We start from the raw sequence: 22,687 nt of genomic DNA on the forward strand, positions 1-22,687 counted from the left end.
ACCAAGGAGAATGAAAATTTAAATTTAAAAAATCCACCTGTCCAAGGTGGAATTTTTCATTTCACATTTCTAGGACCAAAATCAAACTCACAAATTAGTGACAAGATTAATTTGAAAGCCCTATTTAAAATTGAAATGTCAATAATAAATAAATAAAACTAAAATGGAAATGTCTGGAGCCTTTTGTTTTTAGACAGGGTCTTGCTATATAGCTTAAGCTAGCCTTAACTCATGACTACCTCAAAAGATCAACCAAAAAGGGTGGGGGGAGGGGAGGGAAGGAGGGAGAAAGAAAGAAAGAAAAAAAGCTCATCTTCTTAGCCACTTAACTATCTCAAGATTTGATTTCTGAGTTGAGGTCAGAGCTTGCTAGGAAGTATGTAGACAGAATATACAAGGCCCTCCATTCAATTCCAGTACAACACAAATAAAACCAAACACATAAAAAGACCTTTTCTTAATTTAGAAAGTATATCTGTGTTTCCCTTTCTGGTCTACACTTATTATATGTAAATTACTACAGAAGAATTAGTGAAGTTTTAATTCAAATGACAGAAAAGAGGGTCAAAAAGGAGAATGCAGGAGCCAGGTGTGGGAGGATCTGGGGGGGTCACGGAACCTGAGTGTGACGCCAACCTGGGAGACATGTAAGACCCTGTTTCTAAGAAGGAAGGAAGGAAAGAGAAACACATCCTCCTGAAATACCATTATAGACTTGTAATCCCAGTATCTGGGAGCAGAGTCAGGTAGATCTCTGTGACGTCTAGCCCAGCCTGGTCTAAGATAAAGTTACAGGACAGCCAGGGTGACACAGAAAAACCTTCTGCTCCCTCCCCCCCCCAAAACAAAAACAAACCAAAACCAAACAAAGCACACAGGCCCAAAGGGGTTCCCTTCACTGCCTGCTTCATGCAGTTACAAGGATACGCTGGAAGCAGTGTCTGGTGAAGGGGAGGGCCTTGTTCGCGCACTGCTCGCCCTTCACTGTCCCACTGCATGCTGCTGGCTCCGCCTCCTTCAACTTGGTCTGGCTGAGGCTGAAGAAGGAAAAATGCAAATTTCATTTTAAGTGCTCTAACAATCCAGGGTAATTTTTTCTTTTAAACGTTGACCCTACTATCTTATTACTTATATACGTGTGCACGCATGAACAGAAGTCACACAAGCCTGTGGAAGTCAGAGGACAACTCCAGGAAGTTGGTTCTCTCTTTCTCCAAGTAGGCTCTGGGGGCATCAAACACAGGTCTGGGCAGGATGGCAAGGGCCTTTACCCACTGCTTATCTCCATGGCCCCCAGGGTAAATTTTCAATGCTGTGTGTCTGTAACAGCAACACTGTAACTATCTTCACTATGCAGTCATTTAAAAGCACAGTGTGGAGTAAAGACTGCAGGCATTACAATGATCAAGCGTGTTATTCTGCTGATCTACTAACATTCAAGGCTAACAGCTACATCACGGCTGGCTGAGCAGAGACTTGACACCCGTTACCACCAATGGAGAATGGTGCGCGCGCACACACACACACACACAGAGTCAACAGTTGAGGTGGTTATCAGACTCTACTGTGAGCACCAGGGCCATTTGGCACCTAGTGCTAATGAACAGTAAGTTGACAAAGATAATATGAGTGTATAAATGGGAAAGTAGACATTTTGAACATTTTTAAATGGCTAAGCTTCATACATCCTGCAAAATGTTATCTCTTTGAACACATTTATAAAGCTTGCTACTTTTTTGGGGTTTTTTTTGGGCAATTCCATGCTTCATTGTTTGAATACTATCTTCACTTTCAACACGTAATACCTAAGTATTAAAACCTCACTCTCATCGCAAGCCCTGGGTCAGTCATCAGCACTGCATACACCAGGCACTAAGGCAAGCTACGGGCGCAGCACGGGGAAGGTGCTGGGAGCAGGAAGAGGAGGAGCTCAGGGGCAGCCTGTGCTACAAGACACTCTCAAAAGAGGAAGTAAGAAATTTAAGATGCAGCAAGATGGCTCAGTAGGTAAAGGTGCTTACCCCAAATCTACATCTGAGTTTGATCTCAGAAAACCACGTGGTAAAAGGAGAAAGCTCATCCTTTTGATTAGTGCATGCTTGCGCACAGACACATACACACACAATTTGAAAATAATAAAAGACCTCACAAAGGTAGAAAAGAAGATCATTGGCATATCAAATATCTCGCTGGGCCATCCTGATCTTCATAGAGATGGCTCAGCCAGTTAAAGGTTAGGCTCACAACCAAAAATATAAGAGAATTCCAGGCCAGCCAAAGCTACATAGTGAGACCCTGCCTCAAAACAAACAAAAGAATATTAAATTTCTTTTCTTTTTTGGTAGTGCTGGGATTGACACTAACACTATGTGCATTTAGACAAACCCTCAATGGCTGAGCCACAACTTCAGCTCATACTCACAGTATGTTTATACTGCCCCTAGAAAAGATGTTTACACTATTAACTTTAGCCTGTTTAAAAAAAAAAAAGCCGGGCGTGGTGGTGCACGCCTTTAATGCCTTAGCCCTCAGGAGGCAAAGTCAGGTGGATTGCTGTGAGTTTGAGGCCAGCCTGGTCTACAAAACAAGTCCAGGACAGCCAGGGCTACACAGAGAAATCCTGTCTTAAAAAAAGAAAAAAAAATTTTTTTTTCATAAAGGAAGCTGTACTGTATTAGCTGCTAAGCCCCAAATTGCTTGGTCTAAATTTTGATAACTGAACATGTTAGTAATCTACTGAGCTACCTACCAAGCCCAATATACCATAGATCTCCTCATTTCTTTCTTTCTTTCTTTCCTTCTTTTCTTTAATTAAGGGGAAAAAAAAGGTCTAATGTACCTTCAGGGTGATGTTAAGTAAGCTTACTATGTAGCTAAGAATAACTATGAGTTTCTGAACCTACTTCCTAAATTATGGGATTACACATTTGCCGCCTGCCTCTGGTCTCTGTCTGTCTCTTTCTGTGTGCTCACTCTCTTGCATATGTGTGCTCACACACGGGTACATGACTTGGGGGTTGAGCGTGTCACAACACGTGTATGGAAATCAGAGGGCAATTTGTAAAGAAGATTCATTCTGTGAGTTGAACTCAGGCCATCAGGCTTGCAAAGCAAATAAATGGCTTTGCCTGCTGGGCTTTCTCACTGGCCCTGGTTTACTATTTAATAGTCACTTAATTGTCCAGTTTACCAATCTGTCTCATAAATCCCAAGTCAGAATTTCATTATCTCTATGGATAAGTTACAATGACTATGTACAACATTATCCAAATAGCACTAACAAGACAAAGAGCACTACTAATGTTTCATTAATCATGGGTGACATGATTAATGGCGAATGACACGAAATTAGTTTGAAAGCTGTAAGAGAAGCCATCTTGATGTTTTTTTTTTTTTTTTTTTATCACCAATACTGGGAACTGAGCTTAGAACCTCATGCACCCTGGTCAAATACTCAACCACTGAGCTACATCCCCTGGTCCAACTTGCTATTTTATTATTTGGTAACACATTATTAATTTAAAAAAAAAATTACTGAAGTTGGCTTGGGAGGTGTTCTGAAAACTAGTCACGAGTTAGAGAAAGAGCTGGAGGTCTGACTCCCAGTACATTGTGAATCCTGGGTTAAAACCCATAGAACCACCAAAAAGAAAAAGTCAGATACAATTTTCTATACTACCAACTGCCTTAAACTCACTATACAGACCCACACAGCTCTGACAAGATCATTATCATGTATTATAACAGGCACACAATGCCTACGTGCATAATCTGCTTTGTGCTAGATATATAGTTTCTACTGGCCAGCTTTATCATGAAGTGTTGGACACCAGCACTTTACAGACTGCTGAGATGAGTAGATGAACAGAGAATAGGCCTCTGCGTGCTGAAGCCTACTCCTCTGCTCACCGACTGGGGCTTGTGGAACTGGGTACACTAAGCTGCCTCTGCAGCCACAGAAATCACTGTCTAGAATGGAAGACTTATTCAAGTGACTCACGAGTAGTATAGAAAAATTAAGAGTATATAAACATATATTTTTCAATATTCAATAGTCCAATACGTGATATATTTTGTATATAAATTTAATTTTTCCTGTATATATGCTCTTAAAGTTATCACCTGAAATTATGAAAACTATAAAGAGTAATTTTTTTTTTAATCAGTAAGGAATTAGGTATTCTAAATTTGAAAAGCAGTTCCTGAGCTGGGCAGCAGAGGCATGTGCCTGAAAAATCTAGCACCTGTATATACTGTTATTATTGTAAGATTGAGGACAGCCTGGGCTGTATATCAAGTTCTAAGCCAACACAGGGTACATGACAAGATGCTGTCTCATGACAAAAGAAAGAATAAAAAGACATTTCCAAGCCAGACATGGTGGCACATGCCTTTAACCCCAGCACTCGAGAGGCAAAGGCAGGCGTATTTCTGTGAGTTAGAGGGCAGCCTAGTCTACAAAGTGAGTCCAGGACAGACAAGGCTCTGTTACACAGAAATCTTATCTCAAAAAACCAGCAATAACAACAAAAAATTTAAGAAAATTTTAACTCAATTTATTGTTTTAAATGTGTATTTCAGGGAGCCAGACACAACGGTGCACACTTGTAATCCCAGTACCTAGTGGGGCAGAGCCAAGTGGATCTCTGTGAGTTGGAGGCCAGCCTGGTCTGCAAAGGGATTCCAAGACAGCCAAGGCTACACAGTTGAAACCCTGTCTCAAAAAAACAAAACTGAACAACAACAACAACAACAAAAGTGTATTTTAGGTAAAACTAAAAGTAGTTATAAGCATGATAAATATATATTTCAGAATCCTGTCTGAGACTAGAAAATGTGTCTTACAGCTTTTAGTTATTGAGAGATACATAGCTAAATTATTATAAAATTTCTTCATCAAAACAGAATAAGAATGATTTCTTACATGCAGATTTTTATGTAACAAATTATACAAATGCTATTAAACCGTATTTTCAAACAAGTCTTCAAGAATTTAGGAGAATGACCATGATATATTTCTAAGAAGAAAAACTAGATACAAATAATTTTTGTTTTGTGTTGATTTTTGTTGTTGATTGTTTATGATGTGGTCTTATCCATATAGCTGAGGCTGGATCTGAACTCATGACTTCCTGGTCTCAGCCTACACAGTGGGAATTATAGGCTCATGACACCATATTAAACTGATAAAGAACTTTTCAACAAGTTAGGTCAATTTTAGCTTAAATACATAAAACATGAAAAGTCTAAGGACTGGCATCAGTTGTATGCAGTCACTAAAAATCCTGTTTTTGCTAGATATGGTAGCACATGCCTAGAATCCCATACTTCTGCGACTGAGAAAGAGGAGCACAAGTTCAAGGTCAGCCTGAATATATCATGAGAGCAGTCTCAATAAACAGACAGCAGTCAATTGTTGTGAACACCTGAGGTAAGCTACACATTAAAAAGAAAGCATGGGGGGCTGGAGAGATGGCTCAGCAGTTAAGAGCACTGGCTGTTCTTCCAGAGGTCCTGAGTTCAATTCCCAGCAACCACATGGTGGCTCACAACCATCTATAATGTGATTTGATGTCTTCAGGCATGCAGGTGTAAATGCAGGCAGAGCACTGTATACATAATAAAAAATAAATACATCTTTTTTAAAAAAAAATAGGGGCTGGAGAGATTGCTCAGTGGTTAAGAGCGCCACCTGCTCTTCCAAAGGTCCTGAGTTCAATTCCCAGCAACCACATGGTGGTTCATAACTGTTTGTAATATAATATGATGCCCTCTTCCAGCCTACAGGTGTATTTGCAGGCAGAGCACTGTATACATAATAATAAATAAATTCTTAAAAAAAAAAAGAAAGCATAGGAAAAGAAAAAGCATAAAATAAAAAATATATTATTATAAAATAAAATGCTAATTTATAGTTTTAAAAGATGCACTTTTTTAAAACTATAATTATTAACTTAAGTAACAGGAAAATTTTAAGTATTGTAATTTTTGTCTTGTTTTGTTTTAAGACAGCTAACATGTTCAGCCAGATGAAGTGGTGTCTGCTATAATCCCAGCACTCAAGAGGCTGAGGCAAGAGGGTCCAGAGTTTGAAGCCAGCCTGGATGATACAGATTCACAAATCCAACAAGCAAGAGAAACAACATTCTCAAATCTCTGCAATGAATAAATTCTAATGCAACTTAAGGAATAAACGAACCAGTAAAAGCCGGGCGTGGTGGCGCACTGCTAGAGGTAATCAGATCTCTGAGTTTCCAGGCCAGCCTGGTCTACAGAATGAGATCCAGGACAGGCAAGGCTACACAGAGAAACCCTGTCTCAACCCCCCACCCACCCAAAGCCCCCCAAAAACAAACCTGTAAATGCTTTCATTTCACTGCTAACTCAAGACGGTGTTATCCTAGCACCCAGACAGCACTCCTTCTCAACAAAACCAGACACTGTGCTCAACTACTTGAGACGTAAACGTTCACCTCACACAATGCCTAAACCACCCCTCAAAGGTTCTATAAAACAGAGCAGGAGACAAGGCCTGAGAGTGCGGCGCTGCGGGTGCGGCTCTGACCTGGCTCCGCTGCACGCGGCTCTCCGCAGTTCTTGGATCAGCTGGCCAGTGCACTCAGGCTCCTGACGGGCCGCCTGCAGCAGCGCCTTCCTAAAGGTATGCCGGCATTTCTTTTGTCGAGACTCTGCCCGCTCCAGGCGGCAGAGGTGCTTGTACTTCTGCTGAAAGTAAGTGCAAAGTTGGGTGACCCTGGAGCTCCTACTCTCCACGTCGTCATCGTCCGACCTGGGAAGTGCAGGGAGAAGGGTGGACACTGATTACTGATTACGTTGGCAAGTTCACGTGAGAAAGGGGAAGTGAGACTGACCAAGGGTGGTGCACACACAGGTTTAACACTCCTGTGACACGAGAACACAAACTCAATAAACCAGGAGGAATTCCAGTAGCACTGAAAAAAAGCACAAAATTAGCAGGCCGTACCAGAGCAGGGCAGGCAGGACACGCGTTTCGCTATCTTTGCTCACTGTGAGGATACAGACACTGCACCTTCATGAAAAGCAGCCACCCCAGAAACACAGCATCATTTCTAGAGCTATGCTTTACACACTCTGGTTTAAATCGCCTTTTCTTAGTTACAGTGCAGTGGTGTAGGAACCATGGCGCGGAACTGCCACTCTAGCTACAGAGGCATCTGAACTGCTTTTTTTAGGCCAAGGCTACACACAGTTTCCTACCACACTAATGTGACTGACTGCTGATCCCAACTCAAGTGTTTGCTGGAAAGCTCGCTAAGGGTACATCTAAGCACACAGTGCTGTGCTGTGCTTGCTCAGTAACCAACCAGCACCAACGGCAAAACAGCAACTTTTCCACAGGTTGAATCTGACCTCACTTTTTATTGTTAGGAATAACACACATCACCTGAAGACCAGTGCTACTTTGATCTTTCTCTTCTATTATAAGTAAACACTACATGGAAACTACTTGTCTCCTATAACTCAGCATTGTTTTTTTGTTTTTTTTTAAATCTAGGATGGTTCCCAGGACTCTAGAGGCAGAGACAGAAAGATCTCTGTGAGTTCGAGGCCAGCCTAGTCTACAAAGTGAGTCCACGACAGCCAGAGCTACAGAGGAAAAACCCAGTCTCGAAAATAAAAAAGAACAAAAAATGCTCTAGGGTGGCATTTATTTCCTATCAACCCATAGCAAGCTACTCTATGTTGGAGTGACCTTTCTGTGCACTTGTATTGATATTGTTCAAATGCTTATCCCTGCGCCAGCGGAGGGCTGAGGACAGAACTTTGGTATTGTTAAGCATCGATGTTTTGTAAACATACACTTCCCTCACTTTCTGTTAGGTTTAATAAAGAGCTCAACAGCCACTAGGCAAAGGCAGGACTTCCAGGCAGAGATAAGAATTTTGGGAAAGAATCAGGCACTAAGTGTCACCAGCCAGACACAGGAAGAAAGAGGTGCTGGGATTGAGAGACTGAGAGGTAACAAGCCACATGGCAGAACACAGATTAATATAAAGGGGTTAATTTAAGAGCTAGTTGAGAACAAGCTAAGCTAAGGCTAAGCTTTAGTAATTTATAAAAAGCCTCTATGTTGCCAGGTGCATACCTATAATCCCAGCACTCAGGGAAGCAGAGGCAGGTGGATTACTGTGAGTTTGAGGCCAGCCTTTTCTTTTTTCTTTTTTCTTTTTTTCTTCAAGACAGGGTTTCTCTGTGTAGCCTTGGCTGTCCTGGACTCGATTTGTAGACCAGGCTGGCCTTGAACTCACAGCGATCCACCTGCCTCTGCCTCCCGAGTGCTGGGATTAATGGCGTGTGCCACCACCACCCGGCTGAGGCCAGCCTTTTCTCCAAAGCAAGTCTAGGACAGCCAAGGCTATAGAGAACCCCTGCTCAGAAACCAAAACCAAAACTAACCAAACAAAAAGTCTCTATGTCATTATTGAGGAGCTGACACTCCAAAGAAAGTCCTGCTTTACCTCTGTAAACTTCATTTAGAACATCGCTTAGAAACAGGGTCCTTACAGTATAGTTTCTACTATAAACATACAAATTAAAGGTTCATACTTTAATATTTCATTTATTGAGCATTTACTGTGCGTCTACTATGCTAACAACCACAGAAGAACCAAGTAGAAAAGAGTTTGCAGTGAGATTTACACAAGATAAATACACTCCCAAATGGAATATGCATCAATCACTAACGCAGTGGAGCAAATAGACCAAGGACTCAGATCCCTAATACAAGGCAGAAAGATCTGAGAACTCTGGGCTTGGTGACAGTCAGGAGACAAGAGACAGGAGGATTGCCTTGAATTCAGGGCTAAGCTGGGGTTCATAGTGAAACCTTGTTGCAACAAACAAACAAACAAAACCATAACAAACACAAAGGATGAGGCAGGGGATGGGGGATCTAACCAGGCACAGTGGCACAATCTTGCAAATCCAAATTCATTGCTAGCTTGGACTAGACTACACAGTTCGTTTCAGGTTAGCCCCAGCTACCCAGTGTGTGTCTGGGAGGGAAAAATCTAAGAGTATCTTAAAGTCTTAGACTCCCAGGACTTACCCCAGCCTCTATTGTGTCAGAATATTTATAAGGCAGAGTCTAAGAATAAGCTTGGTTTTCAACTGTTTTTCAGAGTCTCATTGTAGGTCTATACTTCAGAGTTCTAGCAGGGCCAATTAGTGCTATAAGCACCCTAAGAGCATGACAAAACGCTGATGGCACAGGTATGGGAAAGTGTCACTGATGCTTGCTGCTAGACCTAAGGCTCAGTCTACAAAGGAGACAGCAGCAGAGCTAACCCTGAAGAAAGCATCCATGCTGAGGATGGAGATGAGGAGACCTCACACCCAGGAACACTCTTGGGAGACAGGCAGCAAACGCATGTGTTGAGCAGCTGGGCTAATAAGGCTATGGGGGAGAATGAGTGAGGGCAGGTAAATTGTCTATCTAATGCCAAGTTAAAGAGTTCAGCGCCAAGCCTGGTGACACAGCCTGAAATTCCAGCTACTTAGGAGGCTGAGGTAGGAGGATCACAAATTCAAGGCCAGCTTGACCTGCAGAGTGAATTCTGGCCCAGCCTGAGCAACTTGGCAAGACCTTGTCCCAAAATTAAAAAAAGAAAAAGGCTGACACGTAATTCAGCGTTTGTCTAGTATTCAAGAGGTTCAACTTCCAGAAAGCGAGGATGGGAGAAGAGTTGAACTTTATGTCAAAGACAGAAGACTCTTTCTAGTTATTTAAGGAAATGGCCAATCAGACTTGGTGGTGCACACCTTTAATGCCAGCAGTCAGCTACTCAGGAGGCAGAGACAGGAGGAACTCTGTAAGTCTGAGGCTAGCCTAGTCTACAGAGTGAGCTCCAGAACAGCCAGGGCTATGCAGAAAAACCTGTTATAACAAACAAAAAGGAAGGAAGCCAATGGGTAGCAAGGGGCTCGAGGGCAAGAGCACTTGCTGTGTATGCGCAAGGGCCCCGATCCCCAGGGGCCATGTGAAAGGATGGGAGTGAAGAGATGAGATGGTTCCGTGACTAAGGGAGCGTTTGTGCCTGCAGAGTACCTGGTCCCCATTCCCAGTAGCCACACGGTGCCTCTCAACCACCCATAAATCTCAAAAGGAGGAGGGGGCACGGTGCACACACCTGTAACCCTACTACTGCCTGGAAACAGGGACCTGCTGAACTCACTGACAACCAGCCTGGCCTCGGGTTCAGTGAGAAACCCAACCTCAAAGGAGTAAGGCAGAGAGAGCTAGAGCAGGACACCTGACAGCCTGCTCTGGCCTCCACATGGGAGGCCCACGCATGCACACAGACACAGACATGCATGCACACACTACACTAAAGCCGGGCAAGGAGTAAGATAATTATTTGCTAAAAGAAGAAAAGTAGGCTGGGCAATGGTGTCATACAACTTTAATCCCAGGACTCAGGAGGCAAAGGCAGGCAGATCGCTGTGAGTTTGAGGCCAGCCTGGTCTATAGAGTGAGATCCGGAATATCTAGGGATACACAGAGAAACCTTATCTTGGGAGGGGAAAAAAGGGGGAGGGGGCATATATCAAAGCAAAGTAAAAACTAGAAAACCAGGGTTTTGTGGCCATCAAGGCAGCCAGGAGTGTGAAATTCTCTGCAGAGGAAGGAAACTGAGGAAGGCATTGTCGTTGTGACAATTCTACAAGAATGAAAGGCAGAAACAGAATCACACTGCTTCCAACCAAAAGCGATCAGCCCCCAAACTGATGGTCAGGCTATCACAGGAGTTAAACTAGAAAAGGCTTCCATTTGTTGTCACTCATTCCCCACGTTCTAGGCTGAGCATTCACTTAGGTAACTCACCACCTGTGCAACTGACCCCAAATATCCAAAGTCAAGTTTGGTGGGCATGACGCATGACTGATGGGTCTGTAACTACAAAGCTAAGCTTAACAGTCCTGTGCTCCATCTCAAAGAGCACACTAGAGGTAAGACAGTCCTGAAACATGACATGGAACCTGGATGAGTAAAAACTGCAGCATTCCCAGTGCTCTCTAGGGGCTAAGTGGGGCAGAAATAGTATTGGGTGGGGGTGCAGGTAAACCAAACCCAAGAACAGACACAGACGCATATGCTAGTACAAATTATTGGCACTGCCTATTAATAAAACCCAACTAACTCCTCTTGCCCCAGTGCCATGTGCAAATAAGCTTTTGACTATAATTTACTTCCAAGAAGCCTCACTTTATAATCCATCTCTACTGAATCATTTTCCATTTCCTGTTGTACTAATCTATTGCATTCTTAGTCCTACAAATTCAAGAGCCATAAGATAAAAGGAGACTGGGAACTTTGAGGGGTGGACTTGTGTCAGATGTCGAATGCTCTGGTCTCTGTTTTGTTGGGCATTTATGTAAACCTCAAACCTTTAAATAAATGAGTAGCCGAGTGCACAGGTAATCATCTCCGGGCCTCACCAACAAAGATGTCACTCGGCTCGCTCCTGGTGCACTACATTCTTTACCCTGCTGAGGTGGTCAGTAAAAGATCTCATTTTGCACTACTGATTTCTAAGACGATGCACACTCATCACCTGCACACCGGGAAAGACACCGACAAGGGCTACAGGACACTGAACCAGCTTTTGATAAGGTGAGTTGAGCTGAGAAGAGTCCCCTTCAGAAGCACTTAGCACAAGGCAAACATTACAGAACGGACCGATCCTGCAGAAGACAGTGACATGAAACACACCATTTCACAGAGCAAGCACTCAGGAGGCAGAGACAGGAGGCTCAATGTGAGTTGAAGTTCCAGGCAGCCAGGCCACACAGTGCGCCCATCTCCTGCTAGCTCTCACAGCATGAGATGCGAAGCCTGGCAGGACTCTCGCTCAAAGCCATCTTCACCAAGTTCCTTAGCCTCTTTGGTAGGTTTCTACTTTTATAAGATGAAATTACATCAGATAACCTCCAACAGCCCTTTCAATTCTATTCTATCAAACTCTATTCATCAGTGAGTGGGAAAGACAGGGAAACAAACTTAGCAAGAAAACTTCAAAGTTAACTTTGCTCAACCAATATAATCCACTTCTTCCCAAACTGAAATAACGTTGCCTAACTATACCTAGTCATAGCACAGCAGGATTCCTAATAACATTAGCACACACAGGAAGAAAGGCAAATTGCTACGTATCCAAGAATAAAACTAGAAAGGAAAGCTTACGTGTGTCTTTCATATCTGAGGGTTTCTCGGATGGACCATGCGACCTGATATGGTGAGGCCTGGTCTGCGTCCTCCAGCTCCTCTCCGCTTTCTTCAGACCAGTCCAGCCCTGCAGCAGACAGCGCAAACGGTAGGTCAGGCACGACATTAACGGGTGTAGATTAGCACAAGGTTGGGCACCATGAAGATGGATGTGTTTCTCCTGCTGTAAAACGTTCAGTTAAAAAGTGAAGAGCTGGGCGAGGTGGCGCCTGCCTCACCCAGCACAAAGGAAGCGAGGAAAGCAGATCACTGTTCACTGTGAGTTCGAGGCCAGCCTGGTCTACAAATCAGGACAGCAAGGTTATACAGAGAAACCATGTCTTGAAAAAAACAAAACAAAGCAGAAGTAAGGGCATTTGTGGTCAAAATTGATGACCTGAGTTCAATCCTTAGAACCCACATGGGAGGAAAGAAACAACTCCTCAAACTGTACTGACGTCTATATGTGTATGGCACGAGCAAACAAAATAAATATGCACACCCCCCAAAAAAATCAGTCTTACAGATTAGCTATCAGTAAAAGCTTCAACAGAACTGGGTGTGGTGGCGCACACCTTTGATCCTAGCACTCGGGAGACAGAGGCAGGTGGGATCTCTGTGAGTTCAAGGCCACCCTGGCCTACAAAGTGAGGCTAGGACAGCCCTGTCTTGGAAAAAAAAAAAAAAGCTTCAAGAAAATCGAATGAAAAGGCAAGTAAATAAATGCAAGATAAACGTTGGCTAATAAGACATATTAACAAACATTCAACTATATTACTAAATATTGTCTGTAAATCTCAGAGTCCCTAAAAACTGCTCAGGAGTCCCACATGCCAACACTACCTTCAAAATCTGACTGAGACACTGCTTGCGTAGAGCTGTGTGACACTGCTGGCAACGGTGTCAGTGCGAGGAGGGTGGCTGCTGCTTCCTCGCTACGAAGGATGATGGAAAGGCGGGGTGCAGGTGAGCAGACAGTTTTATTTACAGGGGCTCTTATTGTTAAAAAAGGATTTGCTATGTTATACCTCAACTCCGAGTCTGTCCAGCACACAGTGTAACTAAGCAGGGCTCGCCTGGGAAGCCCCTCTGCTGGATGAGGCGAGACTGATGACTGCTCTAGCTGCCACTTGAATAAGCTGCTTTGCCTCACAGAGTTTAGGTTTCACTTAGTGAGATTAGCTTTGCTTAGATTATCTTAGATTAGATTAGATTAGATTCAAGGCAAACTCTCATGTAGGCTAGGCTGCCCATGAACTCACTACGTTTTCTTTGTTTTAACTGTTTTCAGTGGGGTCCGTGAGTGTGCGCGTGCATAGGAATGATAGAGCAGAGCGCACTGGAGGACAACAGCCAGGACAGACCTGGCTTCCACACGCATGTGAATGCATATGGCCTTGTATGTGCATGTGCTCACATACATACACTTTCTACATATAGAAAAAGGAAAGAGGAAGGTGAGATGGCTCAGAGGTTAGAGACACTTGTTGCACAAGGCTGATGAGCAAGTCTCATGTCTGGAACCCAAGGGAAAGTGGGAGAGAACTGAGTCCACTAAGGCGTCCTCTGACGTCACACACACACCACAGCATGCAGTCTGGCCCCCACATCATTCACGCAATTCTGGGTTTCATTATATATTTTAAGAAAAAAAAATTATAGATATGACAGTAATTACTCTGCTGCAAAGCTGTACATCTCTAATAGTTTAAGGTAATATAAACTAGAAATAACTTAAATTCAGCCATAACAAATTGTGATATATATATATATATATATGAAAAAAATTAACTTGAAAATACATTATTATGTAAGATATTTTTGTTTTTGTTTTTTTGAGACAGGGTTTAATCCAGAGCTAGGATTAAAGGCATGCGCCACCATGCCCAGCCATTATTATGCAAGATTTTTAAAAAGGTTATGAGCCGGGCACTGGTGGTGCACGTCTTTAAACCCAGCACTCGGGAGGCAGAGGCAGGTGTGGATCGCTGTGAGTTCAAAGCCAGCCTGGTCTACAAAGTGAGTCCAGGACAGTCAAGGCTACACAAAGACACCCTGTCTTGAAAAAAACAAAAATAAGAAATAAAAAAGATAAAAAGGTTATTAATAAGTATGTATAATAGGAACTCAATTTAACCTACTTTAAAGAATTTACTAAGGTCATAACAATGGATATTTAATAGGTTTCGGGACATTTTATTATTTTTGCTCACTATAATCCAGAAGTTTTATTCAGATAATAACAGGTGAAATAATTTAGAGGTATAAAAGAAAACTCACTATTCCCATTACAGTAAAACACATCCCCACATATCCCACCCGACCCATGCCATTCTCCACGGTAGGCAATGTATACAGCCTGGTGATATGTACTATTCACCCAGGCAAATATCTACCCATATACATAACCAATGGCTATACTGATGCTCTTGCTTAGTTCCTTTTGTTTGCTTAGTTTTTACAAAATAGAATAACATAATTCCTCTTGACTTTCTTGCACCTGTTAAGTCATATTAAACACAACCCACTCAGATCTCATTCACTTTTCATAACAGTTGTATAATAATGTGTAAGCTTCCCACTGCTTAGTCAACATGTCAGATGGTTATTTCTGTAAGCAATGCTACAGTAAACACCCTGCACATATATTCTTACATTTCGCTATTTACCCCAAAAGTGAGCTTGACAGCTATATATCTATAGCTATATAACAGCATACATTTATACATGTATTTGCATTTGTATAGTTTTGTGTTTTATCTTATGATTTTATGTTTAAGTGTTTTGCCTGCATGTATGTCTGTGCACTATGTGCATGCCTAGTGTCCATGGAGGCAGGAAAGAGCATCTGTAACTAGAGCTACAGACAGCTGTGAGCCACCATGTGGGTACTGGGAATCAAACCCAGACTCTCTCCATACAGTTTTATCTAAAAGGAAAAAAATTTAATGTATGTATATATGTAAGAGTATGTCATACCGGTGCAGGTGTTACAGAGAGCAGAATGAGGGAGCAGATCCTTTGGAGCTGGATTACAGGTAGTTGTGAGTCTCCCAAACTAAGGTGCTAAAGAAGAGAAGCTAGAGCTCTTAATTGCCAAGCCATGTCTCCAGTCCCTGTACTGTTCCTGTGAAACAGGGTCTCCGCTATAGCCGAGACTGGCCTCAAGCTCAAGTTAATCCTCTTGTCACAGCCTCCCAAGTGCTAGGCCATAGGTACGAGTCAGAACCCCCAAATACCTATTTTAATTAGCTGACAGCCACACTGTTCACCAACAGTGGGTAGATCACTAGTTGACAGTCACACTGTTCACCAGCAGTGGGTAAATGACTAGTTGACAGCCAGTCACATTGTTCACCAGCACTACATAAATGACTAGTTGACAGTCACACTGTTCACCAGCAGTGGATAAATGACTAGTTGACAGTCACACTGTTCACCAGCAGTGGATAAATGACTAGTTGACAGCCAGTCACATTGTTCACCAGCACTACATAAATGACTAGTTGACAGTCACACTGTTCACCAGCAGTGGGTAAATGACTAGGTGACAGTCACACTGTTCACCAGCACTACATAAATGACTAGTTGACAGTCACACTGTTCACCAGCAGTGCATAAATGACTAGTTGACAGTCACACTGTTCACCAGCAGTGGGTAAATGACTAGTTGACAGTCACACTGTTCACTAGCAATACATAAATGACTAGGTGACGGTCACACTGTTCACCAGCAGTGCATAAATGACTAGGTGACAGTCACACTGTTCACCAGCAGTGGATAAATGACTAGTTGACAGTCACACTGTTCACCAGCAGTGGGTAAATGACTAGGTGACAGTCACACTGTTCACCAGCAGTGGGTAAATGACTAGTTGACAGTCACACTGTTCACCAGCAGTGGATAAAGGACTAGGTGACAGTCACACTGTTCACCAGCAGTGGGTAAATCACTAGTTGACAGTCACACTGTTCACCAGCAGTGGGTAAATGACTAGGTGATAGTCACACTGTTCACCAGCAGTGGGTAAATGACTAGGTGACAGTCACACTGTTCACCAGCAGTGGATAAAGGACTAGGTGACAGTCACACTGTTCACCAGCAGTGGATAAATGACTAGGTGACAGTCACACTGTTCACCAGCAGTGGGTAAAGGACTAGTTGACAGTCACACTGTTCACTAGCAATACATAAATGACTAGGTGACGGTCACACTGTTCACCAGCAGTGCATAAATGACTAGGTGACAGTCACACTGTTCACCAGCAGTGCATAAATGACTAGGTGACAGTCACACTGTTCACCAGCAGTGCGTAAATGACTAGGTGACAGTCACACTGTTCACCAGCAGTGGGTAAATGACTAGGTGACAGTCACACTGTTCACCAGCAGTGGATAAATGACTAGTTGACAGTCACACTGTTCACCAGCAGTGGGTAAATGACTAGGTGACAGTCACACTGTTCACCAGCAGTGGGTAAATGACTAGGTGACAGTCACACTGTTCACCAGCAGTGGATAAATGACTAGGTGACAGTCACACTGTTCACCAGCAGTGGGTAAATGACTAGGTGACAGTTACACTGTTCACCAGCAGTGGGTAAATGACTAGGTGACAGTCACACTGTTCACCAGGAGTGCATAAATGACTAGTTGACAGTCACACTGTTCACCAGCAGTGGATAAATGACTAGTTGACAGTCACACTGTTCACCAGCAGTGGATAAATGACTAGTTGACAGTCACACTGTTCACCAGCAGTGGATAAATGACTAGGTGACGGTCACACTGTTCACCAGCAGTGGGTAAATGACTAGTTGACAGTCACACTGTTCACCAGCAGCGCATAAATGACTAGGTGACGGTCACACTGTTCACCAGCAGCGCATAAATGACTAGGTGACGGTCACACTGTTCACCAGCAGCGCATAAATGACTAGGTGACGGTCACACTGTTCACCAGCAGTGGGTAAATGACTAGTTGACAGTCACACTGTTCACCAGCAGTGGATAAATGACTAGTTGACAGTCACACTGTTCACCAGCAGTGGATAAATGACTAGTTGACAGTCACACTGTTCACCAGCAATGGGTAAATATGTGCTCATCAACAGGATTTTTGCTAATGTGGTAATTCACTGTTGTATTTCCCCACCTATTATAGGAAATGATGTTCTCACTGGTCCAATGACCACTCATATTTCTTCTGCTACTCACATCCTTAACTTGCATTTCTAATGCTACCATATGAAGCAAATAAGGAATTCTTCCTGCACATAGGGTTTTAGGTCATAACACACTAGGGGTTCAAGAGATGGCTCAGCAGTTCAGAACACACACTACTCTTACAGAAGACCTGAGTTCAGTTCTCAGCAGCCATGGAGCTCCAGCTCCAGAGGCTCAAACATTCTCTTCTGGACTCTGGGCACCTAACTCAAGTGTGAACAAACCCACAGATGAACACACATATATACATAGTACTCCAGAGACAGGCAGGAGGATCTCTGAGTTAGAGGCTAGCCTGGTCTATGAAGCAAGTGCCGGGACACCAGGGCTATATAGAGAAACCCTGTCTCGAAACAGACCCTCCCATCCCCCTCAAAAAAATAACAGAACTTTTATCTGGCTCAATGGTAAAAGCATTTTTATAAACCCTAACTTGAATTTAATCCCTAGATCCCATGATGGAAAAACAACTCCTGAAAGTCATATACACACACACATACACACACACACTATATTAAGTTTAAAACAATAAGTTTTGTTGTTAGCATTTTCTTATTCTGTTAGTTTTGAACATGAATTATGATGAGAATTTTTTAAAAGGTTTATTTATTTATTGTATATACAGTGTTCTGCCTGCAATATGCACCTGCGTGCCAGAAGAGGGCACCAGATCACATTATAGATGGTTGTGAGCCACCATGTGGTTGCTGGGAACCGAACTCAGATCTCTGGATGAACAGTCAGTGCTCTTAACCTGTGAGCCATCTCTCCAGCCCCCATGAGAATTTCTTAATGATGGGTTTGGGGTTTCACTACAAACCCCTGACTGTTCTGGAACTCACCATGGAGACCAGGCTGGCCTCAAACTTGGAACAATCTTCCTGCCTCTGCCTCCCAAGTCATGTGGCACTGTGCCTAGCTTACTCACCAGATCTAAAGGAAGAAACTATGGGCAGATAGTAGTGATGCTACCACAGCAAGACAGGAATGCAGTGTCTACATCCCACGCAGTTTAATAAAAGATGCCGAGGCTGAGAGAGGCACATCCCATGAGCTAAGAATTGGCCAGCCTATGCAACATAGCAAGGCCCTCTTTAGACCAAACGCTTTAATGAACACACAGATACTGATCTCACAGAGGATACAAGCAAACACAACCATCTTTTTTATATACTGCTACAAGCATTAATGAAAGCTTTGACTGCCTCTATGCTCAGGAAGCAAAGCTAATTAAACTTAGTGCATCACCAACAAAACAAAAACAATACAAAGTAGAAACGGCACTTGTAAGAAAGAAAAGGGCTCCCTGGAAGAGGGGACAAGACAAAGCAATGGGAGGATTAAGTACAATGAAAATACATTTGTGCAAACTGAAATTGTCAAAAATAATTTTTAAGATTTCAAAAATGTAACTTTCAAAAGCTTTAACAGAAATTCTAAATGGCCAATTCAACCCAGTGTCTCCTCATCCAACTACCTCCCATCCGGAAACATGTTTACTGTGGGTGGTCTGCTGAAATCCACACAGTTGTGACAGACACATCTCATGGCAGCAATTAGATACAGCAAAGGAGAGGGGCCAACTCACCTAGGTGAGGAAACAGGTCCGCATCCAGCTGATGCCTCTGGGTACACAGTTTCACCAGTCTCTGCAGTCGGCTTATACAGGAGAAGTGTGGAGAGAAGGCGCTGGCTTTCATGAGGACCCGGTCAGTCCTAGGGGTGTCTGAGGCAGGAGCCCGACTGGAGGGAAGGAGGGGCAGAGGCCTCTTATGCGAGGACTGCCTTGTTTGTGCTATAGAGTGTGTGGTGGGGGCCACTCCCTGCATTGGTAGGCTGGTGTTCTGAGGTTGAGGTGACTTGCAGACTGAACCCTGTGGTGGTGCTGGAGGTTTTAAAGAAGTGGATAGAGGTGACAGGTGGGCGTGCTGCTGTGAAGGCGCGGGAGGGGTACTAAAGTGCTCTTGCCGAACTTTTAAAATCTCTGTCTCTCGCTGGCGCTGCCGGTTCTGAGCCAACTTGCTCTGCAACTTCTTTCTCACAGTTGCCCCTTTCTTTAGGTCATCGTCTTCCTCGTTGAAAGCAAAGGGGTCTTCCAACTCAGTTTCCAGGTAGTGGAGAGGAACCCTTGCCCCAGGTGGAGAGAGGGACATGCTATCCAGTCCATTGGGCATCTTCAAGGCCAGGGTGGGCACCGTCAGGCTAAACGCCATGGCATCCATCTGGTGCCTGACCTTCACCTCATCTACCGGATCATTCTTTTTCTTCCTCTCTTTTTTCGGGATAAAGCCAAGTACCTGCAAGTGGCTGTTGCAGTACCTGCAGAAATGCACACACACGGGAGAGTGTTCTTCACACATATACAAAGTAGAACACAGAAGCCCACAGGACAAAACATAGTGACGCCACATATACTAATCATCAGACGGCCAAGGCCGGCTGTGGTAGCCCAGGCTGTGATTCTCACACTTCGGAGGTGGAAGCAGGAGGATCAGGGTCTTTAAAAAGCACAAGAACAGTGTAGCCAGCCAGGCAGGGTGCCACGTGACCTTCATCCCAGCACTCAGGAGGCAGAGGCAGGTGGATCTCCCAGTTCCAGGCCAGCCTGGTCTACAGAGTGAGGGCCAGGGTTACACAAAGAAACCCTGTCTTGAAAACAAACAAAAGTCACAGCCAGAACTGTATGGTAGCACGAGCCTGTAATGTCAGAAGAGTTAGGGAGGAGAAGCCTGCGTTCTAGATTAGTCTGGGCTGCCCAGCAAGAATCTATAAAACAACAACAATTGTCATTACCCTCAAGCTATCCCCAACTGTGTAAGGATGATAAGGCGCTTATGCCAACCGCCCAATCGCAGAAGTCGCCCGTCTGTCCACCCGACAGGAACTTGGCCAGTGTGCCTCATACAGCCTTGATCTTCTCTATCATAACAAAGTAACTCATCGAAAGTCTGAAGATTACTTTAATGTTTCTTAAGGGAAAAAGCATTATATTCCAACACCACTTAAGTTCCTGATGTTTCACCAAAACCTTATAACACACCCCTGACCTGGGCCTGAATACCCCCCCCACACACACACACCATGGGAAGTAAAGCTGACATGGGCCATGAGTACCCCCCCCCCACACACACACACACCGTGGGAAGTAAAGCTGACATGGGCCATGAGTACCCCCCCACACACACACACACACACCGTGGGAAGTAAAGCTGACATGGGCCATGAGTACCCCCCCCCCCCCACACACACACACCGTGGGAAGTAAAGCTGACATGGGCCATGAGTACCCCCCCCACACACACACCGTGGGAAGTAAAGCTGACATGGGCCATGAGTACCCCCCCCCCCACACACACACACCGTGGGAAGTAAAGCTGACATGGGCCTGAGTACCCCCCCCCCCCCCCACACACACACACACACCGTGGGAAGTAAAGCTGACATGGGCCATGAGTACCCCCCCCCACACACACACACACACCGTGGGAAGTAAAGCTGACATGGGCCATGAGTACCCCCCCCCCCACACACACACACACCGTGGGAAGTAAAGCTGACATGGGCCATGAGTACCCCCCCCACACACACACACCGTGGGAAGTAAAGCTGACATGGGCCATGAGTACCCCCCCCACACACACACACACACACACCGTGGGAAGTAAAGCTGACATGGGCCATGAGTACCCCCCCCACACACACACACACACACACCGTGGGAAGTAAAGCTGACATGGGCCATGAGTACCCCCCCCCCCACACACACACACACACACCGTGGGAAGTAAAGCTGACATGGGCCATGAGTACCCCCCCCCCACACACACACACACACACCGTGGGAAGTAAAGCTGACATGGGCCATGAGTACCCCCCCACACACACACACACACACACCGTGGGAAGTAAAGCTGACATGGGCCATGAGTACCCCCCCCACACACACACACACACCGTGGGAAGTAAAGCTGACATGGGCCATGAGTACCCCCCCCACACACACACACACACCGTGGGAAGTAAAGCTGACATGGGCCATGAGTACCCCCCACACACACACACACACACCGTGGGAAGTAAAGCTGACATGGGCCATGAGTACCCCCCCCACACACACACACACCGTGGGAAGTAAAGCTGACATGGGCCATGAGTACCCCCCCCCCCCACACACACACACCGTGGGAAGTAAAGCTGACATGGGCCATGAGTACCCCCCCCACACACACACACACACACACCGTGGGAAGTAAAGCTGACATGGGCCATGAGTACCCCCCCCCCACACACACACACACACACCGTGGGAAGTAAAGCTGACATGGGCCATGAGTACCCCCCCCCCCACACACACACACACACCGTGGGAAGTAAAGCTGACATGGGCCATGAGTACCCCCCCCACACACACACCGTGGGAAGTAAAGCTGACATGGGCCATGAGTACCCCCCCCCACACACACACACACACACCGTGGGAAGTAAAGCTGACATGGGCCATGAGTACCCCCCCACACACACACACACCGTGGGAAGTAAAGCTGACATGGGCCATGAGTACCCCCCCCCCCACACACACACACACACCGTGGGAAGTAAAGCTGACATGGGCCATGAGTACCCCCCCCCACACACACACACACACCGTGGGAAGTAAAGCTGACATGGGCCATGAGTACCCCCCCCACACACACACCGTGGGAAGTAAAGCTGACATGGGCCATGAGTACCCCCCACACACACACACACACCGTGGGAAGTAAAGCTGACATGGGCCATGAGTACCCCCACACACACACACACACACACACCGTGGGAAGTAAAGCTGACATGGGCCATGAGTACCCCCCCCCCACACACACACACACACACCGTGGGAAGTAAAGCTGACATGGGCCATGAGTACCCCCCCCCCACACACACACCGTGGGAAGTAAAGCTGACATGGGCCATGAGTACCCCCCCCCACACACACACACACACACACACCGTGGGAAGTAAAGCTGACATGGGCCATGAGTACCCCCCCCCACACACACACACACACACACACCGTGGGAAGTAAAGCTGACATGGGCCATGAGTACCCCCCCCCCACACACACACACACACCGTGGGAAGTAAAGCTGACATGGGCCATGAGTACCCCCCCCACACACACACACACACCGTGGGAAGTAAAGCTGACATGGGCCATGAGTACCCCCCCCCCC

General features: G+C 45.0%; 1 protein-coding gene across 2 annotated transcripts in view; it reads right to left on the minus strand.

Moving 5' to 3' along the window:
* Positions 1 to 22,687, minus strand: part of INO80D (INO80 complex subunit D) — a 70,985-nt gene that overhangs the window by 21,713 nt on the left and 26,585 nt on the right. For both annotated transcript variants that reach the window (XM_084780918.1, XM_084780919.1), the window contains exons 5-8: positions 19,063 to 19,793; positions 12,227 to 12,335; positions 6,566 to 6,790; positions 928 to 1,037 (exon numbers count right to left, since the gene is read on the minus strand). In XM_084780918.1, coding sequence (XP_084637044.1) covers positions 928 to 1,037; positions 6,566 to 6,790; positions 12,227 to 12,335; positions 19,063 to 19,793 — 1,175 coding nt within the window. The remainder of the gene's footprint in view (positions 1 to 927; positions 1,038 to 6,565; positions 6,791 to 12,226; positions 12,336 to 19,062; positions 19,794 to 22,687) is intronic.

The sequence above is a fragment of the Acomys minous genome (assembly GCF_964271855.1).
Source record: "Acomys minous genome assembly, chromosome: 4".
Lineage (NCBI taxonomy): Eukaryota > Metazoa > Chordata > Mammalia > Rodentia > Muridae > Acomys > Acomys minous.